The sequence below is a fragment of the Rutilus rutilus genome (genome assembly GCF_951802725.1).
Source record: "Rutilus rutilus genome assembly, chromosome: 7".
Classification (NCBI taxonomy): Eukaryota; Metazoa; Chordata; class Actinopteri; order Cypriniformes; family Leuciscidae; genus Rutilus; species Rutilus rutilus.
In genome coordinates, this window is record NC_140221.1 from 2553311 (window position 1) to 2574780 (window position 21470).

Here is a 21470-nt window from a genome sequence, read left to right on the forward strand (position 1 = left end):
GAAAAACAGTAAGAAGAAGTCAACAAGCCTCAGAAAGGAAATCCATGCCCACGTCCCAAATGATCAGCCACATCTGCTTTCGTACTCACGACCCGGACAAATTACTGTAGAACTGAAACGCTCGTGCTATATCTGACACGACTTGTATTTACACAGTGGAACGATTACCGTTCAGACTGAGAATCCGCTAGGAGATCTGACATTGAGTTTTTTTTCTGAACCTCAATGTAAATCTCAGGTCTTCGATGCACGTGTTCGGCATGTAAACCTCTCTGCCGCTACTCTTCCGTTCACTGCACACAGCTCTCACGGATCCCATGGGCTCGTGTGCGTGGACATCAAACTTGCATGGCTTGCATGTTGCTGGATGCGATGTGGGCAGGCATCAGGAGGTTTGACACAGGCCGTCCTCCATATGGTGCCAACTGAAAATACCTGGCATTCTAAAGTACTTATGTTACTTAACTTGACGTTCTTGTGACTTCATGCATGGCAATGTCCCACTGAAGTATTACTAGCTGTCATTCGGCTAGCAAAATGACCCAAACTACATGGTCTTAAAGGAATATTTCACCCTTAAATGAAAATAAAGTCATAATTTACTCACCCTGGTGTTGTTCTAACGGCATACGGCCTTCTTTCTTTTTCATACCACTAAAGAAAATTATTTTTAAAAAGTTGCAAAAGTATCACAAAATGATTTCATGTGACAAGTGTCGTATATTGCAAGTGTTCTGGAGGTATATGATAAGGTTTGGTGAAAAACTTCTTGTTCTTGTGACTTCATGCATGGCAATGTCCCAGTGAAGTATTACTAGATGTCATTGGGCTAGTCAAATGGCCCAAACTACATGGTCTTAAAAGAATATTTGGTTACATTTTAAGGTGTCATTGTTACAGTGTAATTATATATTTAAGTACTGAGTAATATTAAGCAACTACATGTACTTACTATAGGGTTAGGGTAGGATTAGGGTTTGGTTGAGGGTTAGTTGCATGTAATTATGCATAATTTACTGTTATTACTATGGTAAATACATGTAACAAGGACACTGTAAAATAAAGTGTTACCGAATATTTCACCCTTAAATGAAAATAAAGTCATAATTTACTCGCCCTGGTGTTGTTCTAACGGCATACGGCCTTCTTTCTTTATCATACCACTAAAGAAAATGATTTTAAAAATGTCATCTTAAAAAAGATGCAAAAGTATCACAGAATGATTCCATGTGACAAGTGTCGTATATTGTAAAAAGTGAACAGTTGGATCAACTTAAAAAAATTACTTCAATTGGTAACACCTAAAGAAATTAAGTTTTCTAAACTTAAATTATCACGTTTTATCGTGAAAAACGTGATAATTTAAGTTGAGAAAACTTAATTTCTTTAGGTGTTACCAATTGAAGTAATTTTTTTAAGTTGATCCAACTGTTCACTTTTTACAGTGTATATTGCAAGTGTTCTGGAGGTATATGATAGGGTTTGGTGAAAAACAAACCAAAATTTAATGTATTATTGAAGGAAAATCCTGACTTTGGTCTTCTGTGCGCGTTCATGAGACTTTATTAGCACACAAGTTGTGAGAAATCAAGACTAATAAAAACACAACATGAAATATAATCCATGTACCTTCTTCTCTGAGGTGAATATATCCGTTGTGTTCGTCCAACCAAAGTTATGGCGTTCACATCTTGTCATCTGACAACCTGGTTCTGGTCCGGGGATATCCAACTTTTTGGGGATTTCAAGGCGTTGTATTCCATGTCACAAGTACATGTTATCAATTCATATTACTCAATACTTCCATTTTTAATCACACTGTAACAAGTGTCACCTTAAAATAAAGTGTTACCCTCTTTTGCATGTAATGTTTAGCATAGCCTACATACAGTACACAGGACAACATTAAGGATGATATGGAATTAATGAATAATCAACCAGTTAATCAATTATCAGAATAATCTTTGAAATGTGGTTATGTACGAGTGCTCCAGATTATTCCTCGCTTCACTGATCTCAACTTTAGCTTTGTTTTTTTTTTAAGGCATGTAGTCTAAAATTTTGCAAAATGTTTTGTGATTTGTGTTTAGTTTTTCCCCTTGTGATGTTAGATAAGTTTAGTTTTTTTAGTTGCAGCCCTACAGCAGTCTGTATTTTCCTGTCATTACGACCTCCCTCGACCTTTTGCTGGAATATTTCCTATGCTTTGTTTTGATGGTCGGCTTCAAGCGAAGCGTAGGAGAAACATTGTATCATGTTGAACATGAGCAGCGTGGGCCTCCTGGACGAGAGGAAACTATGCATGAATTTCAGGGCATTCCATCACTGGGATTATTCAACACGGATCTTTTGCGGTCGTGTGTGGAGTTGCCATGCCATTGTTTTCCATTTCATGAATGTCAAGTTTGCAAATTATACAGAACATGGGGGCCACAAAGTGAAAGCAATGGGTTTTGAGACCTTATAAAAAGACGTCTTGGCTTGGGCTCTCTTGAGGTGTTGGAATGTGAGCGGGAAGCTTCCCTTATATACAATGTGCTTTTCTGGGAAAATGGCTAAATCATTCGTTCGTTCAGTCCCCCTTTTCTAGACCTTCCCTCTGTTGCCCATTTTTTACGGCTCCCTTGGGACGCGCAACCCAGACACGTTCTGCCGTTTTGATATGTATTTTGGAACGTGTTAAAAACTGATGTGAGCCTACGACGCATGTTCGTCTAGCTCCAGAGTTGCTAAAACTGGAGGTGTCAAATGTTGTTTTTACTGCTCGCTCTTTTCTTGTCAGCTTTGCCTCTAAGGTCGTGCTGGAAACTGGGTTTAGCAACTGCCTGTGTATTATTTTCCTGAAAGCTGACTTGAATGTTTTCTGGAAACTGGTATTTGCAGGAAAATGTCATGCACTACTTGCATGTCTTTTGTTTTCAGGTCTAATGTATGCAATGTTTTGATTTCCTGCAGGATTATATAGGGACAGTTAATCAAAAAATGAACATTCATTATGATTTTGTATTTACCGATTTTCAAAAACGTAGGCAAATGTTTGGGGAGAATATTCACACTTCTTGTTTCTTCAAATTAAAATTAAAACTTTTTGCTAAAATGCTAAAATTAATAAACAAACGATAATAGTATATCAATGACACTACAATAACACATGGTCACAGTTCACGGCAGGCCTAAACTGGTCATGGTAACAGCACACTAAGAAAAATAAAGGTCTTTTTAAGACAAGTTTGAAAATTATATATTTTTCACCCATATCAGTGATATCATTTTCGGTGATATCATTTCATTTCACTGATATTTTTTCACCCATGTCGCACACCCCTTTTATTATTATCAACAGAATAAAAATACAAATCCTAGAAAATATTGAGATCTGATTTTTTTTTTCACCCAAGTCGCACACCCCTTTTTTCTAGCTGTGGTCACTATTGACTCTTTCCCCGCCAAAAAAGTTGCCAGCCACCGCCAGCATATTTGATAATTTTCACAAAATATCCATGGCATATTTTGTTGTATGAATATCTGAACATGCATTACATTAAAAGAAAGAACAGACACTGTGCTTTAAAAAAAAAAATATTCTAGCTTCATACATTCTTTTTTTATCAACACTTGTGGGTACGTTTGTGAATGTGAAGCAACATTTTTAACAGAAAGCTGTTTAAAATTTTGTTTTTGTCAAAGACTTCATCCAGATCAAATTCAGAACGATGATCAAAACACAGATGGAGAAGATCGAGTCCATCAACACTCCTAAATCATCACAGTCCTATCGCTCGTCCTGGGTCGGCATTTAATTCAGTAATATTAGGCAGTTTTGATGTTTAATGATGGCATTATTTTACATGTGCATAAGCAGTGATTCTAACGCTTGTTTCTGCGGCTTCTTCACTTGTTTTTTTGGATTGTGGTAATTAAGTTGTGGTAACAGGTCCCCTGAATTATGTTAGAGTGAGTGCTAAGTTGTCATTTTTGGACGAACTAGTCCTATATTAACGTGAATGTCCCTCTGTGTTTTTCAGGAGAGGTTCTGAGCCTCATGGACGATCTTTTCTCGGGTCTGGGCTCCTCGTGTGTGGTAGCAGGACGGCGAAGCGGAGAACATCCTCACAGCATCATCTACTCTCTCGTCTTCAAGTGCCTGGAGCCCGACAGCCTTTATAGGTAAGAGCCACAGCAAGCAAGATTGAAAAAGTCCTCTAGCTCTTCATTTCAATGAGAACTCCTTATACTTTCTTCAGTATATTGTGAATACACTATATTGTCTTGGCGGTGTAAAACTGTGTTTTTAAAGGATTAGTTCACCTCAAAATGAAAATTTCCTGATAATTTACTCACCCCAATGCCATCCAAGATGTTCATGTCTTTCATTCTTCAGTGGAAAAAATTTTTACGTTTTTTGAGTAAAACATTTCAGGATTTTTCGCCCTTCCCTAACTTTTTGAACCGGAGTACACAGACAAATAACCAGCCCGTTCTCATCCCAAGGCGTCATATACTGACGCTTTTGACATTTCGTCTACATCCAACGCACATGGCACCCTTTAGCGTCAATATGAGACGCAGATAGATATGGGCCAGAAGGCGCCTCCTAGCGGTCTAACCCTAACCCTAACCCTACCCCAGACCTAAACCTACCCATAACCGAACAAAGCTCTGTGCGTGTCATATTGACGCTAAAGGGTGCCATGTGCGTTCGATGTAGACGAAATGTCAAAAGCGTCAGTATATGACGCCCTAGGATGAGAATGCGTTGAAATAACTTAGATAGATGACGTGACGCATGACTTTTCCAACCTGATTACATAATGCCTTGTGCGTCGCAGACCAGCACAAGACGAACAATTGAGGTTAAAAAGTATATACATTTTTCTTTTAATTTCATTTTTTTGATTTTTTTTTTAAATGGCCGATCTTTTTGACCGAAAATGACAGATCGTTTCGCTAGATAAGACCCTATTCCTCAGCTCTTAGATTAAAAAGTTTGTCGAGACAAACTTTAAGTTGGCTTGAGAAAGTTTGGAACAGAAAGTTTGAAGTTTAAAGTAGTTTGAAGATTAAAGTAGTTTGAAGTTTAATTTAGTTTAAAGTTTAAATTTGTTTAAAGTAGTTTGAAGTTTAATTTAGTTTAAAGTTTAAAGTAGTTTGAAGTTTAAAGTAGTTTAAAGTTTTCTAAGTTAAATTCAATAAATTAAAATTTGATTAATTTCTAATTAAATTAGCAGAGCCCTTTGAAACTGCATTGATTTGGACTTCAACAATTTGGTTGCCATTGAAGTCCATTGTGTGGAGAAAAATTCTGAAATGTTTTCCTCAAAAAACTTAATTTCTTTTCCACTGAAGAAAGAAAGACATGAACATCTTGGATGCCATTGGGGTGAGTAAATTATCAGGAAATTTTCATTTTGAGGTGAACTAATCCTTTAAGGACAACATGCAGCAAAATAACATTCTTTAGCCATGATCATATTTGAGGGTTACACTTTATTTTGATGGTCCACTTTAGACATTCCACTGACTATAAACCTGAACTCGTATCGAACTATGACCCCCAAACAGAGGTACGTACCGAACCGTGACTTCTGTGTTCTGTTACACCCCTACTTTATCTCCCCAACAGATATTCAACTAACTATAAGTAACTTTGCAACTACATGTCAACTAACTCTCATTAGACTATTAGTGGACTAGTAGACTGTTAGGTTAGGGTTCGGGTTAGTAGAATAAGTTGACATGTAGTTGCGAAGTTACTTATAGTCAGTAGAATATCTGTTGGGGAGCATCAAAATAAAGTAGGGGTGAAATCCCCAATGCTAGGCTTCTTTTCATTTATTTTCTTCCATGAGGAGACGGCGAGTGAAGCGGCACCTGAGGCTTTCCCGTTTCCATGACACGCATAATTCCTCACTGGACTGTAGTGAGACTTCCACAACACAAATCGGCACAATGCCACATGATATTGTCTCGTTATAACAGCGGAAACATCTTAAAAATACTTCGTCATTTATGGTCATACAGATAAGAGTAAGACATAATTTGGGTCACAAAAAAAAAAAAATAGTATTTTGTTTTTGTAAAATAAAGAAAACAAACAGGATGCCGCTTTCTGCCGTCCCGTTTTCCTTTCTGTGAAGTTTGTGGCGCGTGTCACAAAAACTATTCGAAACTCAGCGTATAGGCTAATGGCAAGCTCTTGCGTGCATCTGAACTCTTGTTTTAGATTGGTGCACAGATCATCTCTTCTTCTTCAGTTAGCAAACAGCGTTGCATTACCACGCGCCCCCTTCTGGACAGGAGTGTGGATCGCCTGTGACTGACTGTATTCGTCGTCTGATTGTCCGTACCGCGACAGTTCGGGATGAATACATGTACCGTTACACCGTTATTAAGCAGACAGTCTACTAATACTCCAATGACTGCTAGTTGACATGTAGTTGCAAAGTTACTTCTAGTTAGTAGAATGTCTGAAGTGGACCATTGAAATAAAGTGTTACCTAATTGAGTTGTGTAATTTTTATATATATACTGCCTGAAATCATGTTGATCCATGCGATTGTAGTGACCGTGATGCATTATAGCAAGATAAAAGATTGTTGCAGAGTTGATTACTATAGAGATGATGAAATGTAGTATGTGATTTTTACCAACTGGAGTTAATTTATAGAGCCAGCAGACAACCAGCAAGTAGCACAGTACAATAATCAACTCTAACCCACTACATAATACTTAGAACTGGCTTTTGTTAATTAAAATGACTTTATAAAAAACAGAGATATTGAGGACAACTGATTACAGATTAAAACAATATTACAAAGAAAACCTGTTTGGTTTTAAAGAGTTTGATTAGTAAAATAAAAAATAATACAAATGTGGACTTGTTTGTTGAGTGCAGCTGAAATGCATGTTAGCAATCAGCACAAAATGTGATATATTCAGTCTGGTTTCTTTGGAAGGACACATCCTTCCAACACCGACTTAATGGTCCAAAGACCTCCGGCAAGTAAATTGATGTGGTTTGGATTATGTAATCTAAGTTTGCTAAGTGTGGTATTTCTGTAAGTTGTGTTTATGGAGCTCTTTTTGACCCAGACAGGTAATAAAATGGCCTTTTCTGTGTTGATTAGGTCTTTCGTGACAAGACGTATCAGAATATGGTTTATTTATGAACGGGATTAACGTCATCAATGTCAAATTTAACTGTGTCGCCTTCTTATAGACTTTATATTTAGGGGGTTAAATAACTTTGTACCTTTTAGTTCTTTCATAATCTTGTGTGATTTTCCATCTTATTGCCACCTTGGTTCCTCACCAATCTTTCCCAGGCCTTTGGTTTTCATTTCAAGGAATCGTACACCCAGAAATGAGCATTTTATCATCATTTACTCTCCCTCAACAATAGATATACATTTGTTTTCATCATGTCAGCTCTTTTCCGTACTACAAAGTGGATGGTGACTTAAAACCAAGCTCCAAAAATCATGAAAAAAAACACAAAAAACTTTAAAGTCTCATAAAAATGTAACTTGTGCACTTGGTTTCTGAAGCCGTACTTGTACGTGACATTCACATTTATTCATTTAGCAGATGCTTTTATCCAATTAAAGTTTACATTTTAAATGAAATAATCAATACAGTAACCTGAAGTGCAGTAAAAAAAATATATATAATTTAATTTATAAATGAGAAAATATGCCTTCCGTCTTGACGTGTCTTTGGCTGCACTGAACCAACCACCAACTAGATTAAATTGCACAAATCTATGGCTTGCAAAGTGCATGCAATTTTGTCAGCATTCTGTTTTGATGCTAAGGAGAATTTGGTATTTAGTCGTCACTAATCAGTCTAACAAACAGACAAGCTCTCAAAACAGCTTAAGTTTGAAAAATTGCTAAACAATCAACCTAAATGAGCAGCGTAGCATAGTTGACTCATGGGAGAAGGTTGGTGGTGAAACTCTGAGAACAGACCCCGAAATCATGATTCTTTAAAGGTCAGAATAAATCATGGCCACTGACACAGCGAAGCATGATAAACCTGGTATGACCCATACCATGGCGTGAATTATGAGATGCCTGAATTATGCATATGCTCTCCAAGGTTCAGGGTCCACATCTCTGTTTAGCTTGCTCGTTGTAAGGTCAAAACAATTCATAAACTATATATGAAGTTCATCTATCTTCTGTCCTCATCTCCTCAACCACGTTTGATTGGTGTTCTGGTATATCTCACAAGAAGAGTTGAAAACAAACCCTTCAAGCTGAAGGAAATATCTGTTGTTTTAGCTACTAAAGTGTTTGATGCCTGGAAGGCAACCCATTACGAGAACACTGACTACAAGATCTTTAAATGCTTCCATTAAACCTTTCCTAAGTAGCTGATGTTAAGATTAGCATACAAATGCATTTTACTTCCAAAAGTATTTTGTTAAATGTGTCTGTGCTTCAGAAGAGCCACGTTTGACCAACAAGATCAGCCCAGATGCATATTTTCAACCCCAAAACAAACTCCTAAAAAGCCACATGTCCTCTAGCAGTGATTTAGCAGAGCTTCACTGTGAAAATATCATCTCTGAGTTAATTATTTTTGGTGGAAAACACATAAGAAAAGCTTTAAGGTATCACTGAAAGCTTCCACAGTGATTTTCAGTCAAATTTAAAATTTGAGAACGACATTTAAAATGAATCGAGCTCATAAATGACGCTAACTTTGCTCCATCGACGCTGTTATTGAACTGAACTGAATCAACATTGAACTGAATTGAGCTGAGTAATCACTGTGAGCTGCTTTACAACTGCTTGAAATGCCTGTTTTTTTGCTGTTAAGCTGCTTTGAAACAATCTGAATTGTATAAATCGCTGTAGAAATAAATGCGACCTGACTTGGCACACCAGCGTCTGTAATTGTCGTGACATCTTGTTTGTCGAGTTTTGCTGAAGTCTACGGGAAACCGCTATCCATCTATCTTACGTGCCTTTGAAAATATCTCAACGGTGTCTCAATCTGTGCTCAGATTTGCCAAAAGCAACTCATTTAACGGCTGAACTATAGGTGCCAGAAATCCAAACAGTCATGAGCTGAGAAAAGCCAAACATACAGGAGTAACCAGAGAATGGTGAAACTGAAGTGAGAAAAAGACAGATGTAGAGTGTGTCAGCCGGGCAGAAGAAGAGAGAGAGAGAGAGAGAACGAGAGAAAGAGAGAGAGGGATCGTTCCTGAGGGGCGAAGGGGAATGTGTTTTGACATTCCCAGCGATGAGCCAGACCACTTCGCCTTTGTTCTCCTGGGTGATCTTTATCACTGCCAATTGTTCGCAGAGTTCCTCAGACTTGGATTTAAATGGCATGTGACATCCAGAGAGAGAAGCAAAGATAAGAAACATGAATAAAACTAAAGCATCAAAAAATGAACGTCTAAAGAGCTGCACACCATTTAGAAACACTCTTACAGATAAAGGTTCTTTATTCGCATCGAAGGTTCCAAAAATAACCTTTTACATCAATTTCCATTGAACAAAAGTTTCTTTATAGTGGAAAATGGTTCTTTAAGGCCCGTTCACAGCTATAACGATAACTACTGTATATTATACCGTCCACACCAGCGCACGCTAACACTGTTTATTATAAGTTTGTGCTGCAGTTTTGTCACCTTCTGCTTTAAATGATGATTGGTGGATGGATTCTAAAGGATAAAAGATGTATTCTGATTGGCTCTTTTATCGAGTCTTTTTTGAAAGTGGTTCCAATTATATAATTCCTTTGTGTCGTTATCATTACAGTTGTGGTGTGGTGTGACTTCCCTATTAGGACGATTATTAAAACTGTTTACTTATCATTATATATACAGGCCTTTAGACTATTTACTCGTTCCCCGGCATTGACGGAAATTTCCGGCTTTCTGTGTTTTCACTGTTATACGGTAGGGGGCGCTATTACGCATCTTCTGAAAGAGGACTGAATCTCCTGATCTAAACACAGACGACAAAGAAGCAGAAACAAGCAATATCATTTGTAATCATATGCATGTGTAAAATAACGCGATAATCAACATTTAACAAAACCGCCTAATGTTACTGAATGAAATGTTGACCCAGGACGAGCTACAGGACTGTGAAGCTTTAGAGGTGTTGATGGACTCGATCTACTCCATCTGTGTTTTGATCATCGTTCTGAATCCGATCAGGATAGTCTTTGACAAAACACCATTTTCTCAGCTTTTTGCTCAAAATGTTGCTTTTTTAATGAAACTGACCCACAATCAAGTGTTTATAAAAAGTTGTTGTTGTTTTTGTTTTGTTTTTGTTTAAAAGAAAAGGGTCTGTTCTTTCTTTTGATATATTGCATGTTCAGATTCATACAAAAAAAATATTCTGGGGGCCATGAAAATATTGTGAAAATGACCAAAAATGCAACTTGGTTTTTGAAAAATGGTTCTTTTGGTTCTTTGGGAAACCAAAAATGGTGCTTCTATCTCATTGCTTCAAACCCTTTTTTTGGAGCCTTTATTCACAAAAAGTACCTTTGGCAGTTTTGCCAACACTTTAAACAACCCAAAACAGCAACTAGTCTACAGTTCCCCTTCTGAAGTCCTTAAACCAATCTACAAATTGTCTGATAAAAAATAAAAATAAATTAAATATAAAAAATAAAATAAAAACACTCCAATAGGCAACCACGCAACCACATAATTCAAACAATGTGATTGTTGAGCCAGTGTTGTTCTGATGAGATTGGCAGCGGATGGTGTCTGGCCTGCATTTGGAGTGATGTCTTTTGGTGAGGTTTAGGAAAGGAATGCCACACTCATTCGATGAATAACAAGATCAGGCAAACTATGCAAGCCATGTATAAACAGACCGTATTACAAACAAAACAATCAGCTAGTGGTTATTGAAATATGGATTTCCAAACAAAGGAAGAGTCAAAGTGTCGAAACCTTGCCGTGTAAAGAAAATTCTCCTTGGAAGCAGGGGAAAGACATCTCTGGCTTCCTCCCATTGTCTTATGCGTAGTCAGAAAGCATATCGATTTCATCGGATTCATCAGTGATGAATGTGATACAACAAAGCTGGAATGAACAAATGTCTGCAACCGGCGTCTCGGGTTGGATGCATGTGATGTTGGTTTATGGTATGACTGCATTTCTGGTAATGAAGGGATTTCAATAAAAAAAATGTGTTTTGCAATTTAATCTGATGCTGGCACATTGCATATAAACGTGGAGAGTCTACCTAATCTTCTTAATGTATGTTTACAGTGCACTTGACGTACGGTACAGAACAAAATTTGGAGCCATGCTGAGGTTATGAGTCAGCAATATTTAACAGCCTTTATTATTTAAGAATATAGGCAATGCTAAAGCGTGTTGGTTTGTGTTGCAACTGGCTGGGACTATATTCACAATACAGAATATGATATGATACAATATAAAATGATGATACAAGCAGTCCTCCGAATATTTGTTCCAGATCTATAATGTATTTAAAGTGTTGTCGAGCACATATATTAGAGCTGCAATGACTCGAGCACATGTGTGAGCATTCAAAGGCAATTAAAGAGGCCGTATTATGCCCTTTCGCAAAGTATTGATTTTGGCTCTACTAGAACAGGGTTTTCAAGCTTGAATGTTCATATTTTTCCTCATATTCTCCATTGTTGCAGCTCGTCTCTTCCCAGTCTGTCAGTAACGCTCTGTTTAGTTCCTGTCTCTATGAAGCCCCTCCTTCTGAAAAGCACACTGTGCTCTGATTGGTCGGCTGGAGCAGCGTGTTGTGATTGGTCGAGCGCTTCGAGTGTGTTTGGGAAATGTCCCGCCCCTTACCATAACCGCCAGTTTAACACACTACTAACTAACTTAACCAGGCCCCGCCCCTTTATTCTGCATATTAATTATTTAAATGAGGAATATTGTGACGTGTTTGTTCCCGGAAGAAACTCCAATGTAGTCCAAAGTGTTTCAGGAGTTCAGAAACACTGATATAGAGAATAACTGGAGCTTTGCAGAGCTTTTTCATGCTCATACAGCAACATTACACACTAAAGAAAGATGCACATGGGAAAAAAAACATATAATAGACCCTCTTTAAGATATTTAAATATTGTTTGGCATTGATATGTTAAGAGATTTAAATATTGGTCATTATTGTTCTATTAAGAGATTTAAACATTGATGGAGTTTTGTTCAAAGCAAGAGTAAGTGATTGTCCAAATAATATATATATATTATTTATATAAAACTTTCTCAGGTGAAAAGTCTGACACACATGCCAAATAGCATCTAAGTGCTATTCACACTTGTGGTGGAAAAAAAAAAAAAATTGGTCTTGCACAATAAATATTGGCTAAAAAGAATAACTAGACATAGTCAGATAAACGAGTCCGCGTCGGTGACCTCAGTGACCCGCGTGTCATTATCCCGGAGTCAGGGCTGGTAGTGCAGGTTATGCTGGGTGGTCTGAGAAAACGCTGAGCTGCAGCTTAAATGTGTTTTTTATTTGCCAAACGGAACTCCGTCATTAGAGGAAGTGGGAGTCCCATTTAAGCTGCTATTAGCCGTAATGACTGTTTTTTTTCTTTCGTTTTTTTTGCTCGTCATGCACGCAATTTCCTAACGTAACAGAATCCACTGGAATCCCTGCCTGCGTGCTTTTAGTGGTCTGTGGCTCTTAAACAAGAACTGCAGAAAACACTCGTTCAGGGACACCTTTCGGTTTTAATGATTTTGTCGTAAGATTCCGTGTTTATGTTGCCGAAGCCCAAAGTTATTTGGCTTGCTTTGCTCTATTTGTTTATTGGTGTAAATGTTCCATGTAAATGTCTCAGTTACATGGAGCTTAAAAACAGAGATTAGGAAACACACTGAAACAGTCTTTTCCTCACGTCCTCTCTTCTAGGTTCACTCTTTATGCGGTGGACAGTCGTGGTAGTCGTTCGGACGCGAGTTTTGTGACCGTCCGCACGTCTTGTCCGATGGTGGATGACAGCAAAGCTGAAGGTAATAATAATAATAATAATACTCAAAATCGATATCAAAGTCAAAATAGGATTACAGAAAGTTCACTCAAAGAAAAGGAAAAGTAGGACTTGCCATGAAAGTCATAAAGGGTTACGCTTTATTTGGTAACACTTTATTTTACAGTGTCCTTGTTACATATGTAACATGCACTTAGCATAGTAATATCAGTAAATTATGCATAATTACATGCAACTAACCCTCAACCAAACCCTAACTCTACCCTAACCCTATAGTAAGTACATGTATAGTTAATATGTAACACTTTATTTTAAGGTGTCCGTGTTACAGTGTAATTACACATTTAAGTACTGAGTAATAATAACATGTACTTACTACATGGTTAGGATCAGGGTTTGGCTAAGGGTTATTTGCATGTAATTATGCATAATTAGTTATTACTCCAGTAACTACATGTAACAATGACACTGTAAAATAAACTGTCACCTCATAATGTGTTAAGAAACCATTAAAGCATGTTAGGAAATCTCATATTTAGTTCTGATTCTCTTGTGGAAATGAAGTGTGTTTAATTGCATTGAATGTGCACTTGCAGTGTACTTAAATTACTGAAAGTTTAATAGAAGTGTACTTAAAGAGATTACACTTTCATGACAACTTCTTAACACACTTAAGTACACTTTTAAAAAGTGCACTTTGTAATAATGTCAAAGTTCGGTCATCGTGTTTTAGTAATCCTTTGTAGTGCTTTAAACAAGTACACTTAAACACTGAAGCACATGTAAAGTACTTGATTATAAATGTAACTGTAGATAATGCATTTGAAGTTAATTTTAAAGACGACAAAAGTAATTATGATTTTACTAAGTCCTACTTACAGTAATTGGGCCAAAAACACTAAAGCTCAACTGCATTTAATAAAAAAATTAAGCTAATACAATTTAATTTAATTGAAATAAAAAACATTGCATTCAGTTTGCACTTAAATATATTCTCTCAAAATATATAACTAATACTAATAAGTACTTTTATACAAGATTTCACAAAACACTGGCAGAATTTAATTTGTCACCAAAGATGAAAGAACAGAAGATTTTCTTAGAATGTTTCTTTGAATGCTATAGAAGTTTGTTTCTGCAACGTAATAAAAAACGACAAAAGGTAATTGCGAAAAAAAAATTACTCACAATTACAAGATATAAAATTGCAATTGCATGCGATAAAGTCTCAAATATAAACTTGCAAATTGTCAGAAAAAAAGTCAGCTCACAATTCTGACATTTTCTCTGAATTTCGAGTTTATTTCTCACAATTCTGACTTTATAACTCGCAACTGCGCTTTTATATCTTGCAATTCTGAGAAAAAAGTCAGAATTGCAAGATAAGAAATGTGCAATTACCTTTATTATTATTTTTATTCAGTGGCAGAAACAAGCTTCCGTAGAATAGAGACAGTTCAGTTTTTGGATGTCAGACCTTCTCTCTCCTCAAACAGAGATCGCAGATAAAGTGTACAACCTGTATAACGGCTACACCAGTGGCAAGGAGCAGCAGACGGCCTACAACACCCTGATGGAGATCTCCCCACCACTGCTGTACCGCGTGCAGCATCACTACAACTCACACTACGAGAAGTTTGGAGACTTTGTGTGGAGAAGTGAGGATGAACTTGGACCCAGGTGAGGAAGAGAATGACCAATCAATGCTCAAGACTCTTTGCTCAATCTAATCTGTTTTAATCAGATCTTTGTGACAAGAGACAATAGTACACTTTTCACTTTCACACAAAAAAAAAAAAGATATGGCATAGAAATCAGATATGTATCCGATAGACTCAGTGTACTTCAGGCTGTTCTCACTGTGATCTAAACCAGATTATCATTCAGCTATAGTGTGAACGCAGCCTTTTAACCATTAGTGGAACATATTAAAATTGATGGCCCTTGTAAAAACAAAGTGCACTATTATACTTTAAAAGAATATACTCAAGTGAATATACGAAGTCTTCGGATGCTTAATTGCATGTTAATTGCAATTGCATGAAAAGGTTATACTTTATTTGGTAACACTTTATTTTACAGTGTCCTTGTTACATATGTTACATGTACTTACCATAGTAATAACAATAAATTATGTATAATTACATGCAACTAACCCTCAACCAAACCCTAATCCTACCCTAACCCTATAGTAAGTACATCTAGTTAATTAATATTACTCAGTACTTAAATATATAATTACACTGTAACAATGACACCTTAAAAAAAGTGTAACCAGAAATGTTACAGTGTAATTATGCATTTAAGTATTGTGTAATATTAAATATCATGCATTTACTATAGGGTTAGGATTAGGATCAGGGTTTGGTTGAGGGTTAGTTGCATGTAATTACACACAATTTATAGTTATTACTACAGTAGCGTGTAACAAGGACACTGTAATATAAAGTATTACATATAACAATGTATTATATTTTAATTTATATTACATGCATTTAGCTAAACTTTAGAGTTCTTGTTTCATCCACTTAAGTGCTTTATATATTTGAAATATATTGTGTATTTCCGAAAGTACGAGCTTTTATACACTTCAATGAAATTTCTAATTAAACTTACAGTATATGTCATGTATTCATATATATTCGTAATTACACGTGTAATGAAGTTGCAATTTAGTGAATTTAAAATATATGAACTTTAAATGTAATATCAAACAACACACTACAGTTAAAAATATAATAAAGTGCTTGTTAGTTAACACATCAGAATAAGTGTGCCTCTTTAAAATATGATGCTTTAAAACACACTTTAAAGTAAAATTTAAATTTTGACTAAATTACAGAGTGCACTTTTTTAAAAGTGTACTTAAGTGTCATAGTCATGAAAGTGTCCTCTCAGTACACTTAAGTGGCCTTTTATTTAATTCATATATTTTATGCATGTAATGTAATATACTTTTAAAATTTGAAGTAAACTACAAGTGCACATGCAATACACTTAAGTGCACTTATTCACAAGGGGAACTACACCTGTATGAACTGATTTCATACTGTACATACACTTAAATTACGGTAACGCTTTATCTTACAGTGTCCTTGTTACATATGTTACATGTATTACCATAGCAATAACAGTAAATTATGCAACCAAATCCTAATCCTACCCTAACCCTATAGTAAGTACATGTTGTAAATTAATATTACTCAGTTCTTAAATATATAAATACACTGTAACAATGACACCTTAAAATAAAGTGTAACCTAAATTACTTTTGGGTCATGTTTTTGATTGAAGAAATTCTCAAATGACTTAGAACAATGAAGTGAAGAGGCTGATTGAAGAGGCTACTTGAGTGTTGTTTGAGAATTTGTAGGTTTTTATGGAACAGCCTGTATATTTTTAAGCAAAACACGAAGAGGAAGTGTGCAGTCCCTTACACGGGCCCCTGGTTTGAGGCCATCCGAAGGTTGCCATCCTAAACTCTCTGTGAATGTTTGTGTAATCTGTTCGCTGGCAGAACTAGCAGGAGGAATGAAACAGAGACCACCAATTACAGTTCGTTTTCCCTTTGTGTAAAGATCCAATAATCCTTATGAATATCAACATAGGCTTTGCATTAGGATAACATATTTGTGGAGCAGTAAGTAATGATTGTCATAAAACAGTGTTTCATAAAAAATTCCTTCAAAACACATTTTCATCATATTTTGAGTTAAAGATAAAAATATAATTGCTAAGCAGACACAATTTTATAATGACTGTGTAGTTTTACCACATACAAATCTTTGTGTCTTTTTTTCCCCACCAAGCCCATTGTATCTATTAATAAGATTGTATTAATAATGGCATTTTATTATATATGTATAGTATAAATGAAAATATGAATATATTCTAATGGTGTCAAGATAACACTTTTTACAGATAAGCTATTTTTCCTTGTTCACATCATTATTAATTATTATTCAAACAAGTTTTCAAACATTTTTAAGGTTAAAATAATTTGAGTCATGGATGTTATTTTCTTGGGCCTTTTTATTCTGTTCTGACAATTGAAAACCTAAACTAAACCTGTAAATTCATACAAAGGTTAAACTATCTGAAAATAATTTGGCCTTAATCTTTGTCAATTTCCCTTTTTGATTGTTTTCTCGTTGCATCCCAAACAAATAGTTTTCTGCCTGTTGGATACCATACTGATAACGATTATAAAGGGCCCTATTTTAACGATCTGAAACGCAAGTATCAAACGCGAAACGACTTTGTGGGCAGATCTCGACGCAAATCTAAAATGTGTTGGTCTGAAGTAGCTTCATTGCTCATAGGTGTGGTTTGGGCGTAACGTGAAATAAACCAATCAGAGCGTCATCTCACATTCCCTTTAAGAGCAGGCGCGCTTGTTCCATGGCGGATTGCTATTATAACGGCGGATTTGCCAGGAGCGGTTCACAGCCGAGGAGACTGACGTTCTCGTCAGGGCCGTAAAACACAGAGAAGTGACATTGTATGGGGATGGAGAAACCCACCCAAATTAGCTTCGGTTAAACAGGCGTATAATAATTTGGGTAAATGTGTAAGCTAGATTTATGCCTATTTTTTCACATCTTCATGGACACCACAATGATTTCCCTCGTGTGGTAATATTTTCCTTGTAATTATGTATGATTTGCAAAAATGGGAACTGCTGCGTCTGTGTAGAGTAGAGAAGCAAAGTGTATGTGCGTTGTGCACACGCTATGGCCAAGCATGCGCCCTTAAAATAGCATCTGAATAACGCGCCACTGACTTTAGACGAGGTTTCTCCTGGTCTCTGGCGGAATTGTTTTCTGAAACTGCAAAATAGCACCAGGAACGTTTGCGCCGGAACACACCTCCACTTTTCGCTGAACCGCCCCCGGGAGCGCAAGTTCATTCCCTAATTTACTGAAGTGCGTCTGTGGAGGGAAAAGTCCTCTGTGCGTCGGGTGCAAAATAGGAATGATACATGCGTCGGTGTACAAAGTCAATTGCGGTTAGGGCCCAAAGTATTTTAGTCTTAAGTCAATTACACTAAACATTGAACTGATCTTAAGAGGTTTCAGCAATGCATGAATATGGCCATCCCAGGCTCATTGGAAATCCGGTACTTGACTGCGTTGAGCAAAGCTTTTCAGGTTCTGTCATGTGTTATTTCCAATGATCCTGGCTTGAACTCGACACACTGACCGCTCTCTCTCTCTCTGTCCCCCACAGGAAGGCTCATCTGATCCTGAGACGAACCGATCGGATCAGTCTGTTCTGTCGCTCGCTCCTCCGCAGTGGCTTCATCCAGAGCCGAACCGAGAGCGTCCCGTACATGCTGTGTCGCAGTGATGACACGAGACCTGGTGGCTCTCTATGGCACAGTTCACTTCACGAAACCCGGCTAGCCTGTTTGGAGAAAGTCATATCAGTGCAACGCAACATATACGGAAAGTCAAAATTACGATGAGACTTGACCTTCTCTCTTATGGTCTCACGCTTGGCTGTTCTTTTTTCTAAATCCAAATGACTTTGAGACTGTGAGAGGAGGCGTTGTTGTTTCTTTTCTTTTCTTTTTGGAGTTTTCCAAATGCAGAGAGCCTCGGAATGATTTATTATAATTTTTTTTTTTGTGTGTGTGTGTGTGTCTATTGCAAGGACATCACTACTGACGGACTATTTATGAATGTAAGAATTAAACTGCATGGTGCTGCAGAACTCCAAACCAGGTTCCCTGATACTCATTTTGCAAACATATCTCTTGGAATACTTAGCCAAGCAAGACGAGAACATGATCTCTCGGTGGTTTTCCTTCTTTTCTATTCAAGTCTATTAATCTTTTTATAGTTTTGCCACAATTAATTGAGAGAACTGACTTAAGAATATTGTCAGGGTCACAAAAAATGCTTTTGAGAACAAGTATAGTCCTGTCGTTCACACATTATATTTAGCCGAAATAATGTTCCTTTATAGTGTCCAAAGAAATGAAAGGCAAATCAGACCAACAGATTTCATCAAAGTGAATCATCTAATGTATTTGGCAAAGGGATGAGGTAGAAAAGAAAGCAGAATTGTGCAGACCTATTCTGTAAATGATTGTCTGGGAACAATGTGTGTTTGATTAAAACACAGTTGAAGAAATGGTAAGAACCTCGCCTCAACACATTTTCAGTAAGTAAGTTGCTATATTCCATGCTATATTCATTGTGATAGTTAATTATGCTATTGTACATACAATTGTAAATGCAGTATGTAATAAGTGAATATGATTTTTGTGTGTGGGGGGGTGGGGTGAAGGGTCTATTAAATATGTATATAGAATCTCAAGAAGTTTTCTCAGTTTTATCTAAAATATGTGAAGGATCAATTGAAAAATAAAAACCTGTTACACGACCTCACGGCAATCGATATTGTCGAACACAACACCTGCTGCAGAATCTGTAAGATGAAGGGGAAAACTCAAATTAACACTGTTCAGAAGTTCAAATATCCATAACTTATGCTGTTGCCTCTTGAGCATCTTGTTTGCAGCATTTTGGGATAGTTGTCTATGAGTTCCTTGATTGCCTTAAAGGGACAGTCCACCCAAAAACAAAAATCCTGTCATCATTTACTCACCCTCATGTTGTTCCAAACCTGTCCGAGTTTCTTTCTTCTGTCATACACAAAAGAAGATATTTGGAAGAATGTTGGACCCCATTGACTTCCATAGTAGCCGTCAACTTTACCCTTTAAGTGGTAAAACTGGTTCTCATTGGTCATTGAGAGAGAAGTCAAATGTGTAAAGCATGCAAGACAACCAAATGTTTTAAAGGACTTGAGGACTGACCAATGAGTCAGTGCCGGGAATAAAAGCGAGGAAAGAAGTCAAGACAAGCATACATTTTCATAACAACATGAGCCTCCTGGAATGAAGAAAGCAATCAGATATGATTGACAATATTCAAATGGTAAGCAAGCACTGCTTTATTTAAGGTTTGTATACTGTATCTGCATTTCTAGTTTGGTTTCCTCCTTTCGAATGACAAATATAGACAACTGATTCCTGCTGATACAGACAGTTATTTCCACACATTCAGGTGCAGAACACATGTGCTAGTTGGGAGTCAGATGTAGTTCTTTTGGTGTGTTCAAGCATAGGTTTTTCGGCTTTCGTCGCCGCTAGTTCTTTGTTGTCGGCTTGGTGTGTCACGGCCTTACGTCTGGAATAAGCATAAACACAATACATATGCACAACTTAACATGCAAACATAATGTACTTTGTCAATACCAGTTATTTCCACACGCATGTGTTGAATCATCTCTCAATGTGACTGGTACAATTGTCTCATTGCCACAACAGCAGCATACATGTACATAATACATATCTGAGAGTTCAGGGATGTTTTGCTTACTGTAGATGGTGTCTTCCATGTAAAATGACCTCCTGCACCCTGTGTGAACCCCTAGGGTCCTGTTTATTTATAACTTCCAATGTCTTCATTTGAAGGATACTTATTTTGATCGGGATACTTAAGGAAAGCAAAAGGGTTGAAGGAATTTTGTAACCAACTGAACTCAACTTAGCATTGTTTCTTCTAAATTCCTCTACCTTCCTAAGCCATTTGACTTAAGTTGAACAAAAGTGACTTAACATGTAAATATCATGCTAAATAGTAGAGGTGTAATGTAAATAGTGTAAATAGTCTGACGGCTGTCAGATGCATGTGTTGTTTAATGTGTTAGAGACGTGTTTTCCTCAGCGAACAATGTACATCTTACGGTTGTATACTTACCTGTAAATGTTACAATTCATGCAAGTATTTCCATTTCAGTGTGTGCATGCATGCCACAGGGAAAGAATGGGAGTGCAATGATTATAACCTTATTGTAAAATATTTTGCATCCAAAGTGTAAGTGCTTTGAATCTCTTCCACCAATTTCAACAGCAGCACAAACTGAAGTTTATGTTGCTTCTGATTGAAGCGATATTGGCAGACTGACATTGTTTGTTCAGTAAACCACTGTTAAAACAAAAACAAAACATGTTTTCCCCTGCTGTACTGAAAACATACAGAAACGTGACTTCACAACCGAGGTACATCCCAAACCGTTGCTTTCTGTGTGCCGTTACACCTCTACTAAAAAGTAGTTCCCCATATGCATGTAGTGAATCCAGTAGAACTACCCTTTAGTTATTAGCAAGCATGAGGCAGGAAAACTTTATGGTTTTAGTTAACATTTTTTTGGTACAAACCTCACGGGATATGACTGGGAGATCCACATCCATCAAAGAGGCCAATGTGAGACTCTCTTTAATTCAGTAACAAGATCGGTTTAAAGATCAGAGGAGATCGGTTTAAAGACACTAGTAGATTTGTCACAGGAGAGAGGTAAGGATAGCGTTGTGATCGATCAGATTACATGAGCATGTTCCTCTCAAACTTTAAAGAACTGCATTTGTTTCCTGGATGTAGTTCAGTGTGCCTCAGCATTATGTTGTTTTGATGATTGAGGAACCA

At 36.9% G+C, this 21470-nt stretch overlaps 1 protein-coding gene across 1 annotated transcript in view; it reads left to right on the forward strand.

The window, feature by feature from the left end:
* Positions 1–19305, forward strand: part of astn2 (astrotactin 2) — a 435007-nt gene extending 415702 nt beyond the window's left edge. Inside the window, exons 20-23 of the mRNA XM_084413644.1 lie at positions 4026–4167; positions 12894–12994; positions 14469–14652; positions 18202–19305. Of these exons, the coding sequence (XP_084269770.1) occupies positions 4026–4167; positions 12894–12994; positions 14469–14652; positions 18202–18439 (665 nt within the window). The 3' untranslated portion in view covers positions 18440–19305. The remainder of the gene's footprint in view (positions 1–4025; positions 4168–12893; positions 12995–14468; positions 14653–18201) is intronic.
* The last annotated feature ends 2165 nt before the right edge of the window (positions 19306–21470 follow it).